This window comes from Salmo trutta, unplaced genomic scaffold (assembly GCF_901001165.1).
Source record: "Salmo trutta unplaced genomic scaffold, fSalTru1.1, whole genome shotgun sequence".
NCBI classification, from domain to species: Eukaryota; Metazoa; Chordata; class Actinopteri; order Salmoniformes; family Salmonidae; genus Salmo; species Salmo trutta.
Window position 1 is genome coordinate 582965 of NW_021822200.1, and position 27815 is coordinate 610779.

General features: G+C 41.7%; 2 protein-coding genes across 2 annotated transcripts in view; both read left to right on the top strand.

The window, feature by feature from the left end:
• Positions 1 to 5924: 5924 nt before the first annotated feature.
• Positions 5925 to 16702, top strand: LOC115180869 (splicing factor U2AF 35 kDa subunit). Its single transcript, XM_029743013.1, has 8 exons — positions 5925 to 6030; positions 6642 to 6729; positions 11163 to 11229; positions 12605 to 12654; positions 14441 to 14539; positions 14729 to 14862; positions 15495 to 15587; positions 16360 to 16702. Exons 1-8 carry the CDS (start codon positions 5987 to 5989, stop codon positions 16517 to 16519), a joined length of 735 nt encoding a protein of 244 aa, XP_029598873.1. The 5' UTR covers positions 5925 to 5986; the 3' UTR covers positions 16520 to 16702.
• Positions 16703 to 18342: 1640 nt separating this feature from the next.
• The window catches only part of LOC115180906 (cystathionine beta-synthase), a 41283-nt gene continuing 31810 nt past the window's right edge, over positions 18343 to 27815 (top strand). Inside the window, exon 1 of the mRNA XM_029743065.1 lies at positions 18343 to 18470. The gene's annotated coding sequence lies outside the window, so the exon portion shown is untranslated. The remainder of the gene's footprint in view (positions 18471 to 27815) is intronic.

Sequence of the window (27815 nt, forward strand, 5' to 3'; positions counted from 1 at the left end):
GGGTGTCAGTGTGGGTTGAAGAGTCTCTGTCGTGCTTCTTCACCAAGGTGTCCGTGTGGGTTGAAGAGTCTCTGTCGTGTCTTCTTCACCAAGGTGTCCATGTGGGTTGAAGAGTCTCTGTCGTGCTTCTTCACCAAGGTGTCCGTGTGGGTTGAAGAGTCTCTGTCGTGTCTTCTTCACCAGGGTGTCAGTGTGGGTTGAAGAGTCTCTGTCGTGCCTTCATCACCAAGGTGTCCGTGTGGGTTGAAGAGTCTCTGTCGTGCTTCTTCACCAGGGTGTCAGTGTGGGTTGAAGAGTCTCTGTCGTGCCTTCATCACCAAGGTGTCCGTGTGGGTTGAAGAGTCTCTGTCGTGTCTTCTTCACCAAGGTGTCCGTGTGGGTTGAAGAGTCTCTGTCGTGCCTTCTTCACCAGGGTGTCAGTGTGGGTTGAAGAGTCTCTGTCGTGCCTTCTTCACCAGGGTGTCAGTGTGGGTTGAAGAGTCTCTGTCGTGTTTCTTCACCACGGTGTCAGTGTGGGTTGAAGAGTCTCTGTCGTGCTTCTTCACCAAGGTGTCCGTGTGGGTTGAAGAATCTCTGTCATGTTTCTTCACCACGGTGTCAGTGTGGGTTGAAGAGTCTCTGTCGTGCCTTCTTCACCAGGGTGTCAGTGTGGGTTGAAGAGTCTCTGTCGTGTTTCTTCACCAAGGTGTCCGTGTGGGTTGAAGAGTCTCTGTCGTGCTTCTTCACCAAGGTGTCCGTGTGGGTTGAAGAGTCTGTCGTGCTTCTTCACCAAGGTGTCCGTGTGGGTTGAAGAGTCTCTGTCGTGTTTCTTCACCACGGTGTCAGTGTGGGTTGAAGAGTCTCTGTCATGTTTCTTCACCAGGGTGTCCGTGTGGGTTGAAGAGTCTCTGTCGTGTCTTCTTCACCAGGGTGTCCGTGTGGGTTGAAGAGTCTCTGTCGTGCCTTCTTCACCAGGGTGTCAGTGTGGGTTGAAGAGTCTCTGTCGTGTTTCTTCACCAAGGTGTCCGTGTGGGTTGAAGAGTCTCTGTCGTGCTTCTTCACCAAGGTGTCCGTGTGGGTTGAAGAGTCTCTGTCGTGTCTTCTTCACCAAGGTGTCCGTGTGGGTTGAAGAGTCTCTGTCGTGCCTTCTTCACCAGGGTGTCAGTGTGGGTTGAAGAGTCTCTGTCGTGCCTTCTTCACCAGGGTGTCAGTGTGGGTTGAAGAGTCTCTGTCGTGTTTCTTCACCAAGGTGTCCGTGTGGGTTGAAGAGTCTCTGTCGTGCTTCTTCACCAGGGTGTCCGTGTGGGTTGAAGAGTCTGTCGTGCTTCTTCACCAAGGTGTCCGTGTGGGTTGAAGAGTCTCTGTCGTGTTTCTTCACCACGGTGTCAGTGTGGGTTGAAGAGTCTCTGTCGTGCTTCTTCACCAAGGTGTCCGTGTGGGTTGAAGAGTCTGTCGTGCTTCTTCACCAAGGTGTCCGTGTGGGTTGAAGAGTCTCTGTCGTGTTTCTTCACCACGGTGTCAGTGTGGGTTGAAGAGTCTCTGTCATGTTTCTTCACCAGGGTGTCCGTGTGGGTTGAAGAGTCTCTGTCGTGCCTTCTTCACCAGGGTGTCCGTGTGGGTTGAAGAGTCTCTGTCGTGTTTCTTCACCAAGGTGTCCGTGTGGGTTGAAGAGTCTCTGTCGTGTCTTCTTCACCAAGGTGTCAGTGTGGGTTGAAGAGTCTCTGTCGTGTCTTCTTCACCAGGGTGTCCGTGTGGGTTGAAGAGTCTCTGTCGTGCCTTCTTCACCAGGGTGTCCGTGTGGGTTGAAGAGTCTCTGTCGTGTCTTCTTCACCAGGGTGTCAGTGTGGGTTGAAGAGTCTCTGTCGTGTTTCTTCACCAGGGTGTCCGTGTGGGTTGAAGAGTCTCTGTCGTGTCTTCTTCACCAGGGTGTCAGTGTGGGTTGAAGAGTCTCTGTCGTGTCTTCTTCACCAAGGTGTCAGTGTGGGTTGAAGAGTCTCTGTCGTGTCTTCTTCACCAGGGTGTCAGTGTGGGTTGAAAAGTCTCTGTCGTGTCTTCTTCACCAGGGTGTCCGTGTGGGTTGAAGAGTCTCTGTCGTGCTTCTTCACCAAGGTGTCAGTGTGGGTTGAAGAGTCTCTGTCGTGCCTTCTTCACCAAGGTGTCAGTGTGGGTTGAAGAGTCTCTGTCGTGCTTCTTCACCAGGGTGTCCGTGTGGGTTGAAGAGTCTCTGTCGTGCCTTCTTCACCAGGGTGTCAGTGTGAGTTGAAGAGTCTCTGTCGTGCCTTCTTCACCAGGGTGTCAGTGTGGGTTGAAGAGTCTCTGTCGTGCCTTCTTCACCAAGGTGTCAGTGTGGGTTGAAGAGTCTCTGTCGTGCTTCTTCACCAGGGTGTCAGTGTGGGTTGAAGAGTCTCTGTCGTGCTTCTTCACCAAGGTGTCCGTGTGGGTTGAAGAGTCTCTGTCGTGTCTTCTTCACCAAGGTGTCCATGTGGGTTGAAGAGTCTCTGTCGTGCTTCTTCACCAAGGTGTCCGTGTGGGTTGAAGAGTCTCTGTCGTGTCTTCTTCACCAGGGTGTCAGTGTGGGTTGAAGAGTCTCTGTCGTGCCTTCATCACCAAGGTGTCCGTGTGGGTTGAAGAGTCTCTGTCGTGCTTCTTCACCAGGGTGTCAGTGTGGGTTGAAGAGTCTCTGTCGTGCCTTCATCACCAAGGTGTCCGTGTGGGTTGAAGAGTCTCTGTCGTGTCTTCTTCACCAAGGTGTCCGTGTGGGTTGAAGAGTCTCTGTCGTGCCTTCTTCACCAGGGTGTCAGTGTGGGTTGAAGAGTCTCTGTCGTGCCTTCTTCACCAGGGTGTCAGTGTGGGTTGAAGAGTCTCTGTCGTGTTTCTTCACCACGGTGTCAGTGTGGGTTGAAGAGTCTCTGTCGTGCTTCTTCACCAAGGTGTCCGTGTGGGTTGAAGAATCTCTGTCATGTTTCTTCACCACGGTGTCAGTGTGGGTTGAAGAGTCTCTGTCGTGCCTTCTTCACCAGGGTGTCAGTGTGGGTTGAAGAGTCTCTGTCGTGTTTCTTCACCAAGGTGTCCGTGTGGGTTGAAGAGTCTCTGTCGTGCTTCTTCACCAAGGTGTCCGTGTGGGTTGAAGAGTCTGTCGTGCTTCTTCACCAAGGTGTCCGTGTGGGTTGAAGAGTCTCTGTCGTGTTTCTTCACCACGGTGTCAGTGTGGGTTGAAGAGTCTCTGTCATGTTTCTTCACCAGGGTGTCCGTGTGGGTTGAAGAGTCTCTGTCGTGTCTTCTTCACCAGGGTGTCCGTGTGGGTTGAAGAGTCTCTGTCGTGCCTTCTTCACCAGGGTGTCAGTGTGGGTTGAAGAGTCTCTGTCGTGTTTCTTCACCAAGGTGTCCGTGTGGGTTGAAGAGTCTCTGTCGTGCTTCTTCACCAAGGTGTCCGTGTGGGTTGAAGAGTCTCTGTCGTGTCTTCTTCACCAAGGTGTCCGTGTGGGTTGAAGAGTCTCTGTCGTGCCTTCTTCACCAGGGTGTCAGTGTGGGTTGAAGAGTCTCTGTCGTGCCTTCTTCACCAGGGTGTCAGTGTGGGTTGAAGAGTCTCTGTCGTGTTTCTTCACCAAGGTGTCCGTGTGGGTTGAAGAGTCTCTGTCGTGCTTCTTCACCAGGGTGTCCGTGTGGGTTGAAGAGTCTGTCGTGCTTCTTCACCAAGGTGTCCGTGTGGGTTGAAGAGTCTCTGTCGTGTTTCTTCACCACGGTGTCAGTGTGGGTTGAAGAGTCTCTGTCGTGCTTCTTCACCAAGGTGTCCGTGTGGGTTGAAGAGTCTGTCGTGCTTCTTCACCAAGGTGTCCGTGTGGGTTGAAGAGTCTCTGTCGTGTTTCTTCACCACGGTGTCAGTGTGGGTTGAAGAGTCTCTGTCATGTTTCTTCACCAGGGTGTCCGTGTGGGTTGAAGAGTCTCTGTCGTGCCTTCTTCACCAGGGTGTCCGTGTGGGTTGAAGAGTCTCTGTCGTGTTTCTTCACCAAGGTGTCCGTGTGGGTTGAAGAGTCTCTGTCGTGTCTTCTTCACCAAGGTGTCAGTGTGGGTTGAAGAGTCTCTGTCGTGTCTTCTTCACCAGGGTGTCCGTGTGGGTTGAAGAGTCTCTGTCGTGCCTTCTTCACCAGGGTGTCCGTGTGGGTTGAAGAGTCTCTGTCGTGTCTTCTTCACCAGGGTGTCAGTGTGGGTTGAAGAGTCTCTGTCGTGTTTCTTCACCAGGGTGTCCGTGTGGGTTGAAGAGTCTCTGTCGTGTCTTCTTCACCAGGGTGTCAGTGTGGGTTGAAGAGTCTCTGTCGTGCCTTCTTCACCAAGGTGTCCGTGTGGGTTGAAGAGTCTCTGTCGTGTTTCTTCACCACGGTGTCAGTGTGGGTTGAAGAATCTCTGTCGTGCTTCTTCACCATGGTGTCCGTGTGGGTTGAAGAGTCTCTGTCGTGTTTCTTCACCACGGTGTCAGTGTGGGTTGAAGAGTCTCTGTCGTGTTTCTTCACCACGGTGTCCGTGTGGGTTGAAGAGTCTCTGTCGTGTTTCTTCACCAAGGTGTCCGTGTGGTTAGACCAGTTCAGTTCCTCTGAGATGTGTACGCCGAGGAACTTGAATCTTTTTGACCGCCCCCACGGTGGCCCTGTTACTATAAATCAGCTATGATCATGAACAGATAGATGCAGGATGTGAGACTAGTTATACAGTAAATGAAACAAATGTACATTACTGTAGACTAAAGTTATTCACATTATAGTAGGCTAAAATGATACACATTACAGTAGGCTAAAGTTAAGCACATTACAGAGTAGGCTAAAGTTAAGCACGTTACAGAGTAGGCTAAAGTTATACACATTACAGTAGGCTAAAATGATACACATTACAGTAGGCTAAAATGATACACATTACAGTAGGCTAAAGTTATACACATTACAGAGTAGGCTAAAGTTAAGCTCATTATAGTAGGCTAAAGTTAAGCTCATTATAGTAGGCTAAAGTTATACACATTACAGTAGGCTAAAGTGATACACATTACAGTAGACTAAAGCTAAGCACATTACAGTAGGCTAAAGTTATACACATTACAGTAGGCTAAAGTTATACACATTACAGTAAGCTAAAGTGATACACATTACAGTAGTCTAAAGTTATACACATTACAGTAGACTAAGGTTATACACATTACAATAGGATAAAGTTATACTCATTAGAGTAGGCTAAGTTATACACATTACAGTAGACTAAAGTGATACACATTACAATAGGCTAAAGTTATACACATTACAATAGGCTAAAGTTAAGCACATTACAGTAAGCTAAAGTGATACACATTACAATAGGCTAAAGTTATACACATTACAGTAGGCTAAAGTTATACACATTACAGTAGGCTAAAGTTGTACACATTACAGTAGGCTAAAGTGATGCACATTACAGTAGACTACAGTTATACACATTACAGTAGGCTACAGTTATACACATTACAGTAGGCTCAATATCTCATACAATACCTGTCAGATCTCTCTGTGTGAACATACACATAGTGTTTAATATAACCCTGAGTCATGTGCCAACATTGTGTGGTGGCTTTAGGATCTATGCTGTTGTTGTTTTGTCAGCTCTACTATCCTCTCATTGAATGATACTAGGAAGTCTGAAACCCCTTGCTACTAATTTACATTATGAATGGACGTTAGACAATAAAGTCATCTTCTTCTTAAAACGTCTTCCCCTTCTTTTTCTTCTTCATTCAGAGTAGCATACAGACAGATATTTTCTACAGGGCCCTAAAACAGATGAAAGGGCTTTAGTTATCATAATCGTTGGCCCTATTCATGAAACCAAAATGGATGCAATTGCGCCCCCATGGGAGTATTAAGGGGAAAAAACAGACAAGATAAGAGCGTATGCAAACGACAATGACGAAGAGCACAATTTTTGCCTCTATCAAAAAAGCGGCAAGTGTTGAATACATGACGTAGAGCACAGTTTAGTTGACAAACCGAAGATGGCGGAGTACCTGGCCTCCATTTTCGGAACAGAGAAAGACAAGTAGGTTATTTCGTATTTTTGTGAAAAAGCTGAAATAATAATGCTAGTAAAATTCTATTCTGTAGAACGTGCACGTTTTAACCCAACAAGCTACCAGTTTACTTACAAATACGACTGCTGCTGCACCCGTTGCTTTTCATTCAGACTTGTGTGGCTAGCTAGCGTAGCTTCCTGACTATACTGTAGAGGGCTAGCTAACTTGCTTGAATGGAGGAGGCGGCGGCTTGGTTTGAAAATGTGGCATGTGCTGCGTCGCGTCAGTATCCCTCCAAATCGGCCAGACTAAGCTAAATCAGTCTTTATTTTCTAGAGTAATTTAGTATCAAATGTTTTACAAGTCAGTAGTTAAATAGTTTGCTAGTTAGGATAACCTCAAAGTTGGCTTGCTAAGCTAATCTGCAGCTAACTAGCGTGCTACTGTAGCTAGCTAACTCTTTAGCATTGTCTCGAGACGACTCCAGTGGCTAGGTTGGCTACTGCACAAGCACACACCGAATCGTGTTTGTTTTCCATTGTAGCTAGCTAGATGCAGCAACACAACTATACAAAGCAAACACTAATCTAGCCATTTATCAACATCTAATTTGTTTACTTTCTTGTCCATGTTCAAGGGTCAATTGTTCATTCTACTTTAAAATTGGAGCGTGCAGACATGGGGACCGCTGCTCTAGGTTGCACAACAAGCCAACTTTCAGCCAGGTGAGTGTACTTATTATGTCTTGAATATGATTAGGTAGCTAGGGGTTTATGGCAAGCAATTGCCCGATGCTTGTGATATAGCCCACTAGAATGTATCAGGACTTCCTTAGCTTTCTTTGTTAGCTAGCTCGCGTTACTGATTATAATCACATTTGATTGTTTACTTGTTTGTGTGGCGATTGGACTTAACCTTGTGTAGGATCAAATAATCATTCATGAAGTACTGAAACATGCAGTGTTGTCAATTAGCCCTAATTCCATTTACATTTGCAATGTTGCTTCCATGTTCCAATGGGCCTAGGTACATACTGCAATAGCATCATGTGGAAGAACAGGTTGCTGAGCAGATGTAAAGTAGACCTAAATGTTTCCACTAACCATGTGCACGTTTGCATTTCAGATTCCACGATTGGCTTACCTACAGAAGTGTGTGTATATAACATTGTGTTCTGTTGCCTTTCAGAGAACCTGCATTATGGTTGATGAGGATAGGGTTGGCAGCATGTCAATGCTTTTCAGTCAATATTTATCAGAAGAGAAGCAACTGCTGTTGGTAGGGTGACCACATTTTTAAAATACCCAAATGTGGTACAACAGGATGATTTTGCGAGATGTTTGTGGGACAGTGTAGCCTACATGAATACATGTTTTTTTGCAGCTGCACCAGGGTAATTGAAGCGCATGAAGCCTACTCTTTTTCCGGGCTCGCACAAAATTTGGTGACGCAAAAGAGACCACGTGACGCAAGAGAGACCACATGTCTGGCTGTTATGAAAATCAGGGAATATTTGGCCAAGGAACCATTTCTGGTTTGTCAGAGAATTTAATACAGTTAGGAAGGAGGACTTAAAACGGGATTGAGTGAAGTAGCAGCAATTACGTTGAATGAGGAACTGAGTAGGGAGTGCCTTACAAGTGTGAAAAAATGACCTTATCTGTCAGTCTAATATTTACTCTTTAACTATTCATCAGAAGCAAACTTTTTGTAAGTAGTTTACTCACTGTCAGCTGCAAATCTCGAAAGGATTTGACAAATGTGATTTTGGTTGACAATATGACATTGGCTTAAGTCTCATCTTGCGCTGTGCAGAATATCAGAGATCCTCAACGATTAGAGAAGTGTTCAACGTTACCAGTACCACGGCCATATAATATATCTTGTCAAAAGTGCAACATGACTACAAAAGAGACGGTTAAGAATGTCAATTCTCATCAAATGAATAGGAAATCTGACTTAAATACAGACATCTAACTTTTTTGTAAGTTAGTGGTGTTTTAATTTAAATGTGGGAGTGTCCTGCACAATCCGGGATATGTGGTCACCCTAGCCACTGGTAGGCTAATGCTGATTATGGTATGCAATGGCAGATGACACAACCTTGATGAAATGAAGTAGTGTTATCCTGAATGGTATATATTTTCCTCCAACCTGGGTCTTTTGACTATGCTCACATGGACATGTGGCCAACCTGCTCCCATCATTTAGTGACGGCTTGCCTGGCTCTTTGGTAGACATTTGATGGACACGATGGCAGCTCAGTTCCCCTGTCCTTGTGCTTCATTAAACAGCTCAGCCACTTCATATCGAAAGACTCAATCTGACCCAACCCTAGGTCTCCCAACTCAGGATAGTTGTGCTTGGCCCTATGCCGAACCATGAGAAACAAAACCAAGCTTTCTATCAGTAGACTGATTGGATGATCCTCCTCTACCAGAGCATGTGGGCGGAGTTGAGCCGGTCAGAAATCCCGCTCATGGAGGGGTGCTTGCGCGGCGATCCACGTCCTTTCCAATTGCTCCGCTAAAATACCGCTCTGCAGACACAGAAGAAAAAAAAACAGCCGCTCCATTCGTTTAAATCACAATTTAACAAATAATCCTATCAAAATGGAAAGCTCCTTGAAAGAGGTAATATGCCAGACCTATTGGGCCAAAATCAATTATTACATTTACATTTTAGTCATTTAGCAGACGCTCTTATCCAGAGCGACTTACAGTAGTGAATGCATACATTTCATTTCATACATTTTTTTTTTCTTTCTGGCCTATTGTATAGATAATAGAACCAAAATGAACAAAACTTAGTTTATAAATACTTTGCTACAATGACACTCTTAGCTAGCTACCCACCTCGTTCCTTTCTGTTATCATGTGCATGTAGTAAGTTCCCCATCATGCTTTCGGGATGTTTTTTCAGATTCCACAATGATTTTTTTTGGTGTAATTTTGACCCCCCTTTTTCTCCCTGATTTCGTGTTCACTATTTTGTCTCGTCGCTGCCACTCCCCAACGAGCTCTGGAGAGTTTAAGGTTGAGTTGTGTGTCCTTCGAAACATGACCCGCCAAGCCGCGCTTCTTAACACCCGCTCGCTTAACCCGGAAGCCAGACGCACCAATTTGTTGGAGGAAACCCCGTTCAACTGATGACCGAATACAGCCTTCAGGCGCCTGGCCTGTCACGAGTCACAAGAGAGCGATGAGCCAAGTAAAGCCCCCCCCCGGCCAAACCCTCCCCTAGCCCAGATGACGCTGGGCCAATTGTGCGCCGCCATATGGGACTCCCAGACACGGCCGGTTGTGACACGGCCCGGTTGTGACACGGCCCGGTTGTGACACGGCCCGGTTGTGACACGGCCCGGTTGTGACACGGCCCGGTTGTGACACGGCCCGGTTGTGACACGGCCGGTTGTGACACGGCCGGTTGTGACACGGCCGGTTGTGACACGGCCGGTTGTGACACGGCCTGGGATCGAACCCCTGGCTGTAGTGACTCCGCAACACTGCAATGCAGTGCCTTAGACCCGGGAAGCCACCAAAATGATTCTTTAGTTGTAGAGACTACATCACTGCACTCGCTCTTGATCCTCCTCGTCTTTTTAAGTCACCTTGATTATTATTTTTTTTATGGAAATATGTAGCATACTTGATGACAGTAGCTAAAGCAAGGGGCTATAGCAGCACACAGGTAGACTACAAATGCATGCTGGGCTGGGCATGCCCTGAGCTCTGGAAGTGAGCGCTATTGGAATCGGGTGAGAAGGCTGGCGCTCTAGCCTTTGGAAACTCGCTGCTCGCTCCGTTCACATTCTGTCCTCTACCCCAACTCCTCTGAAATACAGCCCATAGATTCTAAGGAGAGATTCGATTCCTAAGTCAGTAAACACAATAGTGTATTTACGTCAATAATCAGGGACCTAGACTCATTTGGGATTTACACAAATTTAATGATTTATCTCTTGTATTCTTGTCATCCCCGGCAGACCATCTTGATTCAAAACATCTACCGTAACCCCCAAAACAGTGCACAGACGGCCGACGCCTCTCGCTGTAAGTCCAAAGATCTGCCTCAGGGGTTCAGAAATCCCTCCTTTTCCCCCCTCCTGCTCCCCATATGTAGGTCACGTAGCAGCCGAGCTGTGAGGGACTGCCTCGGCACTGTTAGCAGGGAACCCAACATTATAGTACCTCTCTCACACATCGGCTACTGTAACTGCTCCTCCCAGTCCCCACCCTGAATGGCAAACCATTACTACCAGATAAATGAACAGGATGCTCCTCAATCTCTGTTTTGTATCGTCAAATATTTGTTTCCTCTGCCTCAGTCTTTGCCCTCTTATACACAATCTCTCAGCCACTCAAAACAGAAACATATTCCATTCTGCTATAGGCTATGTTGACCAATTGAAATCCCAAACTACCTTGAGCACAAGGCCTATAATTGGGTAGACCTAGTTGTAACCCTCCACTGTGTGAGCAGTACCCAGTGTTGAGCCCTGTCTTACCAGAGCTGACGCCTCTCCTCTCACACAGGTAGGTATGGCTGTGGACTCACAGGAGTCTGTCTGGGCCACGGTTCTGTTCTCTTCTGATGACTGACTTTCCAAACAAGGACCTCAGAACTAGCCAAACACCTCCCTCCCTCCATAGTCCAGAGATGGCTTCACATGTGCTTACTTAGATGGCTTTTGTGCTGTGACCTATTCACAAACGGCTATTTCCTTTGGGAAAATGCGTTGGATTGAATGTTCAACACATGAACCTACCAGAGTCCTTGATACTTCTCCAGTAACACTTGTCAGTAATGTCTCTTTTTAACTGGCATTACTTTGATTCGTTCAGAGTTCCTTGTGATTGCAGCCTCCTGTGAAGCCCTGGCAGAGACGTCTGTGGTCAGGAGACACACCGTTACCTTCTCTTTCAGCATTTCAGATCACACCATGCACTCTATGCTTCAGAGCAGAGTTCCATACAGGGGACTAATGAATCTAGTTATGGCTTCAAATGTGTCCATTGAGGAAGTATTAGCTGACCCTAGTGTGTTCTCTTCAGGGCCTGTTGTAAGGAGCATGATACTTTATCTAATTTAACTTTCTTCCCCCAAAACCCCATTTCTGCTTGACATGTATCACAAAAATGTCCGTTTTGTATTTCAGACCATTGCCCTGTTGAACATTTACCGTAACCCTCAAAACACTGCCCAGTCTGCCGATGGTATACGCTGTAAGTTCCCCCTACATTTGCAAGGCCCTGCGGCATGGACTGCTCATTATATTATACTGTTATCTGGTGTAAACCTACCTACACTACAACACCTCCATTATATTATACTGTTATCTGGTGTACACCTACCTACCTACACTACAACACCTCCATTATATTATACTGTTATCTGGTGTACACCTGCCTACCTACACTACAACACCTCCATTATACTGTTATCTGGTGTACACCTGCCTACCTACACTACAACACCTCCATTATATTATACTGTTATCTGGTGTACACCTACCTACCTTTGCTGCAACAACACCCCCATTTGCCAGGAAACAGTAGCAATATCTTAGATATTTTTCCTGGGAAACATTTCGTTTGATTTCAGGTCCAGGCTACTAAAAACAATGTGCCCAGCCAACACCCATATGCTATTATATTCCTATTAGCTGAATCCAAACATGTACACTGTTTTCCCTGGAGGCATCACTGATGTGAGCCTGGTGTGATGGGCTCAGTGTGGATAGCTTTCCCCATGGCACACAATAATGCTGTTGCTCATGCAAAATATACATTTTGAAGTAGTGTTTTTGTCATGGAGAAGGCCAGACATGTCACTTGATCAATAGCTCTGAAAAGCATACCATTCCCATAGACCCCCTCTGGCTGGCAAGATATCAGCTATATATTTACCTAGCCTAGGTTCTTATGTCGATTTAGTATGAGTAAATGTATCATGCTTGCATTATATTGCCTCTTGCATGGGGGTCATTCAGTTTAATACCAAGACCACAGGCAAGTGGAAAATGGGGAGCCATCTGTCCTGTCCTTCAGGTTGAATGTTATGGGTAAAATACTCCTGAAATGCAGTTAATGTTTCTGTATATTTCTAGACTTTCAACTTCTAAAATTGACTAGTTTGCATGCATTTCTTGCTCATACTAGCTTCGTTGGCACTCATTTTCAGCACCAGCCAGCTCCACTGCCAGTGTTCTCAAACGCCGTCACTGAAGCTGGCTTGTGCTGAGACACTGTCATTAAGATTGTTGTTCCAAAGTGATGTCATCTTAATGTATACATGAACTTGGCTTAATTGATACAATTCTAATAGATTACTGGCCTGATTTACTAAGCTGCTGCACCATTGTAATGTTTATCTGGGGATTTCCAAGGGGGATAAAGTAACAGGGATTTAAAATGGTGGCAATAGGACAAATGTGAAACGTACACAAAGTTAACTTGTATGTTAGTTTCATGGTTTAGCTTGGTATGTTGTCTATATATTCTCGTAAGTCGTTGGATGTGAAATTGCACTGATGCAGATGCTTAGTGACTCTGCCTCCGCCTAGCTGCTTTCTGACTGGTTATTTGTTCATGGTTTTAGGTGCCGTCAGCGACGTGGAGATGCAAGAGCACTATGACGAGTTCTTTGAGGTGAGTGACCTCGGCATGAGAGACTTGTGATGTTTCACCTTATCTCTGCCAAACCTGCCTGTTGTGCACGGTATCAACTTCCTCTCTCCCATTTACTTTTCACAACAGGATCAATCCTGCTGTGCCAATATTGTCCCTGTTCGCTGATGTGAAAGGGGCAGTATTTGTACAGTAGAGGATATGTAGTTGGGTAATGGAACAGACCCTCAGTGAGTGTCAGCCGTGTAGAAACCATGGGTATGTTCCACACTGCAGCTGACTTTGAAGGCGAGACATAACGGATGTACAAATCGCCTTGTATCATAAATAACTACTCAATATTATTTGTGGATTACTCATTCACCATTTACCCATAATACGTCATGGTTTTGATGCTCTCAAACAGTGTATGTCATTGGGTTGACCTGCGGTGATGACCTGTACTATAGAATAATGTTAGTATCGTTTCCAAGAGCAGGCTGTTGTTTACTGCTGCTGCTTAGATAACATTTAAAGAAAAGTCTAGACTAGTTGGTCTCTAGAGTAAGTCTAATGATAACAGATCTAGTTATTAATGGATCTCTAAATAAAGTGTTGGTTTCATGAGCTGAAATAAAATAAATCCCAGAAATGTTCCACACGCACAGATTTCTGTACAATTTTGTTTACATCCCTGTTATTGAGCATTTCTCCTTTGCCAAGATAATCCATCCACCTGACCGGTGTGTCATATCAACAAGCTGATTAAACGGCATGATCATTACACAGGTGCACCTTGTGCTGGTGACAAAAGGCTACTCTAAAATGTGCAGTTTTGTCACTCAACACAATGCCACAGATGTCTCAAGTTGAGGGAGTGTGCAGTTGGCATGCTGACTGCAGAACATGTCCACCAGAGCTGTTGCCAGAGAATTGAATGTTAATATCTCTCATAAGCCACCACTGTTGTTTTAGAGAATTTGGCAGTACTTCCAATCGCAGACCACGTGTATGGCGTTGCGTGGGCGAGCGGTTTGCTGATGTCAGCGTTATGAACAGAGTTCCCTATGGTAGGGTTATGGTATGGGCAGGCATACGCTATGGACAACAAACACAATTGCATTTTATCCATGGCAATTTGAATACACAGCAATATGTGACAAGATCCTGAGGCCCATTGTCGTGCCATTCATCCAGCGCCATCACCTCGTGTTTCAGCATAATGCACTGCCCCATGTCACAAGAAGCTGTACACAATTCCTGGGAGCTGACAGTGTCCCAGTTCTTCCATGGTCTGCATACTCACCAGACATGTCACCCATTCAGCATGTTTGGGATGCTCTGGATTGACGTGTACAACAGCTTGTTCCAGTTCCCGCCAATATCCAGCAACTTCGCACAGCCATTGACGAGGAGTGGAACAACATTCCTCAGGCCACAATCAACACCCTGATCAACTATGCGAAGGAGATGTGTCGCCCTGCATGAGGCAAATAATGGTCACACCAGATACTGACTGGTTTTCTGATCCACGCCCTACCTTTTTCTTTAAGGTATCTGTGACCAACAGATGCATATCTGTATTCCCAGTCATGTGAAATCCATAGAATAAAGCCTAATGAATTTATTTCAATGACTGATTTCCTTATGTGAACTGTAACTCGGTAAAGTCTTTGAAATTGTTGCATGTTGTGTTTCTATATTTTTGTTCAGTGTAGTTATTAGTGGGTCTTTAAAGTGGGTCTCTATGGTGCTGCTTTACTTATCAATCAGTGATTGTTTTGTCACACATGACCCTAACCCCATCTTCTGACCTTAACCCCTACAGGAAGTCTTCACAGAGATGGAGGAGAAGTACGGAGAGGTGGAGGAGATGAACGTGTGTGACAACCTCGGAGACCATCTGGTCGGCAACGTCTATGTGAAGGTGAGGGTCAGAGATCCCATGTCAGCCATGTTAAATTCTCTCTTCATCCATCTTCAGTGTGTTGCGTTAATCTGTCTGTGGGGAAACAGGAAAAATTCCTGTTTTTATAGTCTCTCGTCTTTGGGTTCATCAACCTTCATCAGTGTAAATCTGTCTAAAACATGGCCTCTCTTCTCTCTGTGTGTATAGTTTCGTCGGGAAGAGGATGCGGAGAAAGCGGTGATGGACCTGAACAACCGCTGGTTCAACGGTCAGCCTGTCCACTCAGAGCTCTCCCCCGTCACTGACTTCAGGGAAGCCTGCTGTCGGCAGTATGAGATGGGGTCAGTGTCGATCTCTCTTTCTGATGAATATCTATACACTACTGTGTTTGACAGTCAGTGTACCTTCAACAATAACCAGACGCCTTGTTTCACCACTGCATTCCACCATATTTTTACAGTTCCACCATGTAATCAGTAATCCTAAAACTCTTTTCAACGTAAACCAAACGGAAAAGTTTTACACCGAAAACTAGAGTTTCTATTGGACAAATTCAGAATCCTCCCTGTTTTGTTCCATTTGCTTCCTAATTAATTACACCCTTGGCTTAAGGCTTAAGTTGCCACCTCTTATCCAACAGGAAGAATGTAGTCTTGTCTCCCTGCAGCATATAACTCAGGCTGTTAGGAAATGGCATCCTATTCCCTATGGGCCCTGGTCAAAAGTAGTGCACTATATAGGGTGTCATTTGGGATGGTACCGCAAGTGTTTTTCCATTGGAACTACCCATCGTTTGCTTAGGCTACAGTTGAACTGTTTGGCTAACTCCAGCAGGAGAGATACATGTAGCTAGCTAAGCCTCTGGTTTGGAGTGCAGGGTGGTAAACGTGATTAGTCAGTGGATACAGGTGGAGATTGGAAAAGCTTTTCTCACGGTAACAGTATTAACCCTCTGCTTGCCTACCATCCACAGAGAGTGCACCAGAGGAGGCTTCTGTAACTTCATGCACCTGAAACCCATCTCCAGGGAACTTCGCCGGGACCTGTATGGACGCCGCAGAAAAGGGTAGGACACATTCTAGGGAATGTTTGTATTCCAGGAAGACCTTGTTCTGTGTCGCTGTCAACGTTTGACTGTTTCATGGGATTGAATGGTGAAGCATCCAATACCGTACTTGGCAGTGGTTTAAAGTACTACTTTAGTTTTTTGGGGTATCTGTACTTTACTATTTGTGTTTTTGATTGCTTTAACTTTTACTCCGCCACATTCCTAAAGAACATTATGTACTATTTCCTCATGATATTTTCCTTGACACCGAAAGGTACTCGTTCCATTTTTAATGCTTAACTGGACAGAAAAATTGTCTAAATCACGCAAAGAGAACATCCCTGGTCATCCCTACTGCATCTGATCTGGCAGACTCACTAAACACAAATGCTTTGTTTGTAAATTATGTCTGAGTGTTGGAGCGTGCTCCTGGCTATTCATAAATGTAAAAAAACAAGAAAATCGTGCCGTCTGGTTTGCTGAATAGAAGGAATTTGAAATGATTTATACTTTTACTTTTGATAAGTATATTTAAAACCAAATACTTTTAGACTATTACTCAAGTAGGATTTTGTTGTATGGCTTTCACTTTTACTTGAGTCATTTTCTGTTAAGGTATCTTTTACTTTAACTAAAGTATGACAATTGGGTACTTTTTTTCCCACCACTGGTACTTGTGTAGTTGACTAAAGTAAAAGCCTCATTTTTAGATGTTTTTGAGTATTCTCTAGGCTGGTTAAGTTGTGTGCTGCTGTTATGTGGTTCAAGCATTTTATTTCTCCCTTTCTAGCAAAGGAGGAGGAGGAGGAGGACACCGCTCTCGCTCACGATCCCGGGAAAGGCGTTCTCGCTCCCGAGACCGTGGCCGTGGTGGCGACGGCGGAAGAGGTGGCGGACGGGACCGCGAGAAAAGGAGGTCCAGGGATCGGGAACGTTCTGGAAGGTTTTAAGATGAGCCAAGACCTAATTATCCCCCTCTTCCAACCCCTTGTCCCCCTCCTACCTCTCTCCCATGATGAAAAATGTGTGTAACATGTTGCAATCGTCGTTAATTTCATTTCTTTTATCCCTTTTTTTAAAGACACAAATACAAGCTTCCGTTGCTTTCTCAATAAAACAGACTTTGTAGTGATTCTCTGCTGTGTCCTTTTTCATTGCTGCAGTTGGTTGGAGTTATAATCTAGCAGGGATAAGACTGGGTGAAAGGGTTTACTGCATAGGCCAGGGCTCTCCAACCCTGTTCTTGGAGCGATACCCTCCTGTAGGTTTTCGCTCCAACCCCAGTTGTAACTAACAGAATATCAACCTATAGGACGGTAGCGCTCCAGGAACAGGGTTGGAGAGCCCTGGCATAGGCAATGACCTTAAGAAATCCCCTCTGCATTTACCACACGTTTGAATGTAATGTATGCAGGGTTTCCCAAACTCGGTCCTGGGGCCCCATCTGGGTGCATGTTTTGGTTTTTATCCTAGCACTACACAGCTGGACGGAGTTTGGGCCTAATGTAGCCTAGTGGTTAGAGCGTTGGACTTGTAACTGAAAGGTTGCAAGATCGAATCCCCGAGCTGACAAGGTAAAAAAACTGTCGCTCTGCACCTGAACAAGGCAGTTAACCCACTGTTCCTAGGCTGTCATTGAAAATAAGAATTTGTTCTTAACTGACTTGCCTAGTTAAACAAAGGTCAAATAAAAAAAGTCTGCTGGTTTTGGGGTTTTCCTTTCAATTAAGACATAGACAACCAGGTGAGGGGCTTTCCTAATTAGTGACTTAATTCATCAATCAAGTACAAGGGAGGAGCGGAAAACCCGCAGACACTTGGCCCTCTGTGGAATGAGTTTGACATGTAGGGTAAAGCTACTGTCACTGGGTGTGTAAGAGACGACCTTAAACCCACTGACGTCATGATTTGACCTCGTATTTTTCAGAGTTCCCAGTTTTGAATGGAGCATTTGAACTTGGAAAAATACAAGGTCAAATCATGACGTCATTTGGAGCTCTAGAAAAAGGCCTGAGGTCCAGAGTTGGATCGTTTTTTTCCTCCAAGTTCCCAGTTATTTTGAATGCGCCACCAGTTGTCTTGAACGCACCAATAGTTAAGTGTGTCATGAGTTGAACAGTTGCCCCGTTCAAAAAAACTGGGAACTACTTCAGTCCTTTCAAAACAACTGGGATCTCGGTCGGGAAAAAAGGAGTGCCGACTGGGAAAAATCGTTTTGAATTGATCAAACTCGGGAACTCCAGCCTCTTTCCAGCGCTCCGACCTGAAGATCGCTGACGTCATGATTTGACCTCGTATTTTTCAGAGTACCCAGTTGTTTTGAACTCAGCAAATGTTATGACCATCATGTACCAAAAAGTATCCATCCGGATTTTGTCTCATGGTTACGCAAGGATGAACAACTCCATGGAAATTACATTGGACAACCAAGATCACCAGTTGGAAAAATACAATAAAGTCCTCAAAGAATAGACCTATAAAAAACGTCTTTACGACCATAAACCATGCGTGAAAGGCACGTTAACGCATTGGATGGCACATGGGATGCGCGAGTGGCGTATAGGTTCCGATGTTTCTGAAAATAACATTTGAAAAGGTTCTCTGCTTTTTGGAAATGAATAGAAATAGATCCCTGTTAGACTTCTAAACGTTTTCGCCATGTACCGACTTGTTTCCCCCAACGTTTCACCAAATCTGCATCTCTCATTGGAGGAGGGACAGAAATAGACTCCCTCGCTGCAGCCAATCAAAATGCGCCCTAAACATGCATTCTTCCCCAACGATTGGCCAACCTCCTCGCGCTGATAGTCCTCTTTATTATCTCACTGTTGTAAAAGTTTCTTTCTATCGCCGGAGGAAGATTCTTTACCTCTCCAGATTCCCAGATCATCAGATACATAGGTAAGTTCAAACTGATCGATCTCTTGCATGATGATGTTAGTGCTATTTTTTTATGCACTTTTTTTGTATGATGCCATGTTCCATTCATCGAAATAAAGTTCTGTGTCCTTATATAGTTTTATAATTATGCTGTACCTACTGAGTCATGGCAATCTAAATAATAGTAAAGAGGTGGGTTATTACAATGACAGTTCGTGTTTTAAACAAGCACATGGTCCATAAACCCCCGACCATATGGCTAGAAGGGATCCAACGTTTGTCAAATTAACGTCAGATTTGACTTTTCGTAGTACAGTAGGTTAGGAGAATTAGGGTACATTTAGGAAACGGGTTTGGGTTAGCTAAAATGCACACACAAACATCTGCCTCTGACCCACCATATGGGACTATTTCTGGGTCCTCCTGTCTATCATCAGTTACCTGAGTACAAGATCGCTTTGTGTTGAGAAATATAGTTATAAATTGCACTATTGAATGAATTGACCTGTGAATCCTCCATCACATTTGTTGTCTCTTTCTGCTCTGGTGACTGAGGGCTGCAGGCAATGAATTTGAGCTGCACCCTTAGTTCATTTTGCCCACCACAATTTGCCATAGTTGAGTGCACTCTTGTGCCATGGCCCTGAGAGCTGACTAAACACACATGTTTCTAGTATGGCCCTAAAAAGACATTGCCCAATAATGCCTATCATAACTATTCAGAGGCAGAGCCAATCTAGTCAGAGCTCGATTCCACAAAGCCTGATCTCTGCTCCACTCTGGTGGAGTCGTCAGAAACTTCCTTCACCATGGAGTTTAATCCGCTATGGGCTTGATGGCTCTGAATAGTTATGATAGAGGTTATTGGACATTGTCTTTTTAGGGCAGTTATATGTATTATTATGGGGTTGTAAATACTGTCCTTTTTGTTATTTACCCGTGTTTTTAGCCAGGCTATATATCATCGCAAACTATCTTTTAATTCCACTACTTTTGGGAATTCTGAAAGAAGAAATTAAAAAAAGAACATCGTTTTTGGTAGAAAGTATTGAGAATATCTGTTGAGAGAAGCTCCAAAGGCAGTTTATCTGATGTAGTAAAAGTGTTATAACCGGTGGGTTGGGTCTGGAGGGTGTCTGCTCAACTGGTTTGGTTACACACCCAAGGCCAGCTGTGACGTAACACAACCCTCTGAACATTTCAGCCTCAACTCAGCCTCATTGCCACTCAGTGAACCTGTCTGCAAGGGGGATCAGATTGCAAATGAACTCACCCAAGGAACACTCAAACCTCTGCTCCCATATCTGCCGTAGCAGTAGTTAGACAGACGCTGTAACAGAAGTAGCATGACCAGCAGTAGTAGTTCCATTAAGAAATGCGCTGGCTCAGAGGGAACGTTTCCTTTGGTCTCTCTCTGTCTCCAACCATACGTTGTTTTCCTAAGGACACAATGCTCTCCGGTGGGTTTATTGTGTGCTGGTCATTTGGTATCAAGCCACTCAGGCGAGGTTTGTGTCTTCAGTGCAGTTCAGAAAGAGGTCCATTTGAACAGCTGCTTGGAAGTGTACACTGCCTGTTAGTATTAGACAGGGGCAACCAAATGGACTGAACTCTCTGTCTGGGAATCCAAAGAATTAGTACCATTTTAACACGTTAGGGTCAGGAGTAGGTCTTGTTAATACATTAGGGACAGTATGTTGTATTGTTAATACATTAGGGACAGTATGTTGTCTTGTTAATACATTAGGGACAGTATGTTGTATTGTTAATACATTAGGGACAGTATGTTGTATTGTTAATACATTAGGGACAGTATGTTGTATTGTTAATACGTTAGGGACAGTATGTTGTCTTGTTAATACATTAGGGACAGTATGTTAATACATTAGGGACAGTATGTTGTATTGTTAATACATTAGGGACAGTATGTTGTCTTGTTAATACATTAGGGACAGTATGTTGTATTGTTAATACATTAGGGACAGTATGTTGTCTTGTTAACACGTTAGGGACAGTATGTTGTATTGTTAATACATTAGGGACAGTATGTTGTCTTGTTAATACATTAGGGACAGTATGTTGTCTTGTTAATACATTAGGGACAGTATGTTGTCTTGTTAATACATTAGGGACAGTATGTTGTATTGTTAATATGTTAGGGACAGTATGTTGTCTTGTTAATACATTAGGGACAGTATGTTGTCTTGTTAATACATTAGGGACAGTATGTTGTCTTGTTAATACATTAGGGACAGTATGTTGTATTGTTAATACATTAGGGACAGTATGTTGTATTGTTAATACGTTAGGGACAGTATGTTGTCTTGTTAATACATTAGGGACAGTATGTTGTCTTGTTAATACATTAGGGACAGTATGTTGTCTTGTTAATACATTAGGGACAGTATGTTGTCTTGTTAATACATTAGGGACAGTATGTTGTATTGTTAATATATTAGGGACAGTATGTTAATACATTAGGGACAGTATGTTGTCTTGTTAATACATTAGGGACAGTATGTTGTATTGTTAATACATTAGGGACAGTATGTTGTCTTGTTAATACATTAGGGACTGTATGTTGTCTTGTTAATACATTAGGGACAGTATGTTGTATTGTTAATACATTAGGGACAGTATGTTGTCTTGTTAATACATTAGGGACAGTATGTTGTCTTGTTAATACATTAGGGACAGTATGTTGTCTTGTTAATACATTAGGTAGAGTATGTTGTATTGTTAATACATTAGGGACAGTATGTTGTCTTGTTAATACATTAGGGACAGTATGTTGTATTGTTAATACATTAGGGACAGTATGTTGTCTTGTTAATACATTAGGGACAGTATGTTGTCTTGTTAATACATTAGGGACAGTATGTTGTCTTGTTAATACATTAGGGACAGTATGTTGTCTTGTTAATACATTAGGGACAGTATGTTAATACATTAGGGACAGTATGTTGTCTTGTTAATACATTAGGGACAGTAATGTTGTCTTGTAATACCATTAGGGACAGTATGTTGTCTTGTTAATTACATTAGGGACAGTATGTTGTAATACTTAGGACAGTATGTTGTATTGTTAATACAATAGGGACAGTATGTTGTATTGTTAATACGTAGGGGACAGTATGTTGTCTTGTTAATACATTAGGGACAGTATGTTGTCTTGTTAATACTTAGGGACTGTATGTTGTCTTGTTAATACATTAGGGACAGTATGTTGTCTTGTTAATACATTAGGGGACAGTATGTTTGTCTTGTTAAGACGTTAGGGCAGTATGTTGTCTTGTTAATACATTAGGGCAAGTATGTTGTCTGTTGTCTTAATACATTAGGGACTGTATGTTGTCTTGTTAATACATTAGGGACTGTATGTTGTCTTGTTAATACATTAGGGACTGTATGTTGTATTGTTAATACATTAGGGACAGTATGTTGTATTGTTAATACATTAGGGACAGTATGTTGTATTGTTAATACGTTAGGGACAGTATGGTTGTCTTGTTAATACTTAGGGACAGTATGTTGTCTTGTTAATACATTAGGGACAGTATGTTGTCTTGTTAATACGTTAGGGACAGTATGTTGTCTTGTTAATACATTAGGTAGAGTATGTTGTATTGTTAATACATTAGGGACAGTATGTTGTCTTGTTAATACATTAGGGACAGTATGTTGTATTGTTAATACATTAGGGACAGTATGTTGTCTTGTTAATACATTAGGGACAGTATGTTGTCTTGTTAATACATTAGGGACAGTATGTTGTATTGTTAATACGTTAGGGACAGTATGTTGTCTTGTTAATACATTAGGGACAGTATGTTGTCTTGTTAATATTTAGGGACAGTATGTTGTCTTGTTAATACATTAGGGACAGTATGTTGTATTGTTAATACATTAGGGACAGTATGTTGTATTGTTAATACGTTAGGGACAGTATGTTGTCTTGTTAATACATTAGGGACAGTATGTTAATACATTAGGGACAGTATGTTGTCCTTGTTAATACATTAGGGACAGTATGGTTGTATTGTTAATATATTAGGGACAGTATGTTAATACATTAGGGACAGTATGTTGTCTTGTTAATACATAGGGACAGTATGTTGTATTGTTAATACATTAAGGGACAGTATGTTGTCTTGTTAATACATTAGGGACAGTATGTGTCTTGTTAATACATTAGGGACAGTATGTTGTATTGTTAATACATTAGGGACAGTATGTTGTCTTGTTAATACATTAGGGACAGTAGTGTTGTCTTGTTATACATTAGGGACAGTAGGTTGTCTTGTTAATACATTAGGTAGAGTATGTTGTATTGTTAATACATTAGGGGACAGGTATGTTAATACATTAGGGACAGTATGTTGTATTGTTAATACATTAGTGGACAGTATGTTGTCTTGTTAATACATTAGGGGACAGTATGTTGTCTTGTTAATACATTAGGGACAGTATGTTGTCTTGTTAATACATTAGGGACAGTATGTTGTCTTGTTAATACATTAGGGACAGTATGTTAATACATTAGGGACAGTATGTTGTCTTGTTAATACATTAGGGACAGTATGTTGTCTTGTTAATACATTAGGGACAGTATGTTGTCTTGTTAATACATTAGGGACAGTATGTTAATACATTAGGGACAGTATGTTGTATTGTTAATACATTAGGGACAGTATGTTGTATTGTTAATACGTTAGGGACAGTATGTTGTCTTGTTAATACATTAGGGACAGTATGTTGTCTTGTTAATACATTAGGGACAGTATGTTGTCTTGTTAATACATTAGGGACAGTATGTTGTCTTGTTAATACATTAGGGACAGTATGTTAATACATTAGGGACAGTATGTTGTCTTGTTAATACATTAGGGACAGTATGTTGTCTTGTTAATACATTAGGGACAGTATGTTGTCTTGTTAATACATTAGGGACAGTATGTTAATACATTAGGGACAGTATGTTGTATTGTTAATACAATAGGGACAGTAGTTGTATTGTTAATACGTTAGGGACAGTATGTTGTCTTGTTAATACATTAGGGACAGTATGTTGTCTTGTTATACGTTAGGGACTGTATGTTGTCTTGTTAATACATTAGGGACAGTATGTTGTCTTGTTAATACATTAGGGACAGTATGTTGTCTTGTTAATACGTTAGGGACAGTATGTTGTCTTGTTAATACATTAGGGACAGTAGGTTAACACATTAGGGACTGTATGTTGTCTTGTTAATACATTAGGGACAGTATGTTGTCTTGTTAATACATTAGGGACTGTATGTTGTCTTGTTAATACATTAGGGACTGTATGTTGTATTGTTAATACATTAGGGACAGTATGTTGTCTTGTTAATACATTAGGGACAGTATGTTGTCTTGTTAATACATTAGGGACAGTATTATGTCTTGTTAATACATTAGGGACAGTATGTTGTCTTGTTAATACATTAGGTAGAGTATGTTGTATTGTTAATACATTAGGGACAGTATGTTGTCTTGTTAATACATTAGGGACAGTATGTTGTATTGTTAATACATTAGGACAGTATGTTGTCTTGTTAATACATTAGGGACAGTATGTTGTCTTGTTAATACATTAGGGACAGTATGTTGTCTTGTTAATACATTAGGGACAGTATGTTGTCTTGTTAATACATTAGGGACAGTATGTTAATACATTAGGGACAGTATGTTGTCTTGTTAATACATTAGGGACAGTATGTTGTCTTGTTAATACATTAGGGACAGTATGTTGTCTTGTTAATACATTAGGGACAGTATGTTAATACATTAGGGACAGTATGTTGTATTGTTAATACATTAGGGACAGTATGTTGTATTGTTAATACGTTAGGGACAGTATGTTGTCTTGTTAATACATTAGGGACAGTATGTTGTCTTGTTAATACGTTAGGGACTGTATGTTGTCTTGTTAATACATTAGGGACAGTATGTTGTCTTGTTAATACATTAGGGACAGTATGTTGTCTTGTTAATACGTTAGGGACAGTATGTTGTCTTGTTAATACATTAGGGACAGTATGTTAACACATTAGGGACTGTATGTTGTCTTGTTAATACATTAGGGACAGTATGTTGTCTTGTTAATACATTAGGGACTGTATGTTGTCTTGTTAATACATTAGGGACAGTATGTTGTATTGTTAATACATTAGGGACAGTATGTTGTATTGTTAATACGTTAGGGACAGTATGTTGTCTTGTTAATACATTAGGGACAGTATGTTGTCTTGTTAATACATTAGGGACAGTATGTTGTCTTGTTAATACATTAGGGACAGTATGTTGTCTTGTTAATACATTAGGGACAGTATGTTGTATTGTTAATATATTAGGGACAGTATGTTAATACATTAGGGACAGTATGTTGTCTTGTTAATACATTAGGGACAGTATGTTGTATTGTTAATACATTAGGGACAGTATGTTGTCTTGTTAATACATTAGGGACTGTATGTTGTCTTGTTAATACATTAGGGACAGTATGTTGTATTGTTAATACATTAGGGACAGTATGTTGTCTTGTTAATACATTAGGGACAGTATGTTGTCTTGTTAATACATTAGGGACAGTATGTTGTCTTGTTAATACATTAGGTAGAGTATGTTGTATTGTTAATACATTAGGGACAGTATGTTGTCTTGTTAATACATTAGGGACAGTATGTTGTATTGTTAATACATTAGGGACAGTATGTTGTCTTGTTAATACATTAGGGACAGTATGTTGTCTTGTTAATACATTAGGGACAGTATGTTGTCTTGTTAATACATTAGGGACAGTATGTTGTCTTGTTAATACATTAGGGACAGTATGTTAATACATTAGGGACAGTATGTTGTCTTGTTAATACATTAGGGACAGTATGTTGTCTTGTTAATACATTAGGGACAGTATGTTGTCTTGTTAATACATTAGGGACAGTATGTTAATACATTAGGGACTATTGTATTTAATACAATAGGGACAGTATGTTGTATTGTTAATACGTTAGGGACAGTATGTTGTCTTGTTAATACATTAGGGACAGTATGTTGTCTTGTTAATACGTTAGGGACTGTATGTTGTCTTGTTAATACATTAGGGACAGTATGTTGTCTTGTTAATACATTAGGGACAGTATGTTGTCTTGTTAATACGTTAGGGACAGTATGTTGTCTTGTTAATACATTAGGGACAGTATGTTAACACATTAGGGACTGTATGTTGTCTTGTTAATACATTAGGGACAGTATGTTGTCTTGTTAATACATTAGGGACTGGTATGTTGTCTTGTTAATACATTAGGGACTGTATGTTGTATTGTTAATACATTAGGGACAGTATGTTGTATTGTTAATACATTAGGGACAGTATGTTGTATTGTTAATACGTTAGGGACAGTATGTTGTCTTGTTAATACATTAGGGACAGTATGTTGTCTTGTTAATACATTAGGGACAGTATGTTGTCTTGTTAATACGTTAGGGACAGTATGTTGTCTTGTTAATACATTAGGTAGAGTATGTTGTATTGTTAATACATTAGGGACAGTATGTTGTCTTGTTAATACATTAGGACAGTATGTTGTATTGTTAATACATTAGGGACAGTATGTTGTCTTGTTAATACATTAGGGACAGTATGTTGTCTTGTTAATACATTAGGGACAGTATGTTGTATTGTTAATACGTTAGGGACAGTATGTTGTCTTGTTAATACATTAGGGACAGTATGTTGTCTTGTTAATATTTAGGGACAGTATGTTGTCTTGTTAATACATTAGGGACAGTATGTTGTATTGTTAATACATTAGGGACAGTATGTTGTATTGTTAATACGTTAGGGACAGTATGTTGTCTTGTTAATACATTAGGGACAGTATGTTGTCTTGTTAATACATTAGGGACAGTATGTTGTCTTGTTAATACATTAGGGACAGTATGTTGTATTGTTAATATATTAGGGACAGTAGTTAATACATTAGGGACAGTATGTTGTCTTGTTAATACATTAGGGACAGTATGTTGTATTGTTAATACATTAGGGACAGTATGTTGTCTTGTTAATACATTAGGGACAGTATGTTGTCTTGTTAATACATTAGGGACAGTATGTTGTATTGTTAATACATTAGGGACAGTATGTTGTCTTGTTAATACATTAGGGACAGTATGTTGTCTTGTTAATACATTAGGGACAGTATTTGTCTTGTTAATACATTAGGTAGAGTATGTTGTATTGTTAATACATTAGGACAGTAGTGTTAATTACATTAGGGACAGTATGTTGTATTGTTAATACATTAGGGACAGTATGTGTCTTGTTAATACATTAGGGACAGTATGTTGTCGTGTTAATACATTAGGACAGTATGTTGTCTTGTTAATACATTAGGGACAGTATGTTGGTCTTGTTAATACATTAGTGGACAGTATGTTAATACATTAGGGACCGTATGTATGTCTTGTATATACCATTAGGGACAGTATGTTGTCTTGTTATACATTAGGGCAGTATGTTGTCTTGTTAATACATTAGGACAGTATGTTGTCTTGTTAATACATTAGGGACAGTATGTTAATACATAGGGGACAGTATGTTGTATTGTTAATACATTAGGGACAGTATGTTGTATTGTTATACGTTAGGACAGTATGTTGTCTTGTTAATACATTAGGGACAGTATGTTGTCTTGTTAATACATTAGGGACAGTATGTTGTCTTGTTAATACATTTAGGGACAGTATGTTGTCTTGTTAATACATTAGGGACGTATGTTAATACATTAGGGACAGTAATGTTGTCATTGTTTTAATACATTAGGGACAGTATGTTGTCTTGTTAATACATTAGGGACAGTATGTTGTCTTGTTAATACATTAGGGACAGTATGTTAATACATTAGGGACAGTATGTGTATTGTTAATACAATAGGGACAGATATGTTGTATGGTTAATACGTTAGGGACAGTATGTTGTCTTGTTAATACATTAGGGACAGTATGTTAATACATTAGGGACTGTATGTTGTCTTGTTAATACATTAGGGACAGTATGTTGTCTTGTTAATACATTAGGGACAGTATGTTGTCTTGTTAATACGTTAGGGACAGTATGTTGTCTTGTTAATACATTAGGGACAGTATGTTAACACATTAGGGACTGTATGTTGTCTTGTTAATACATTAGGGACAGTATGTTGTCTTGTTAATACATTAGGGACTGTATGTTGTCTTGTTAATACATTAGGGACTGTATGTTGTATTGTTAATACATTAGGGACAGTATGTTGTCTTGTTAATACATTAGGGACAGTATGTTGTCTTGTTAATACATTAGGGACA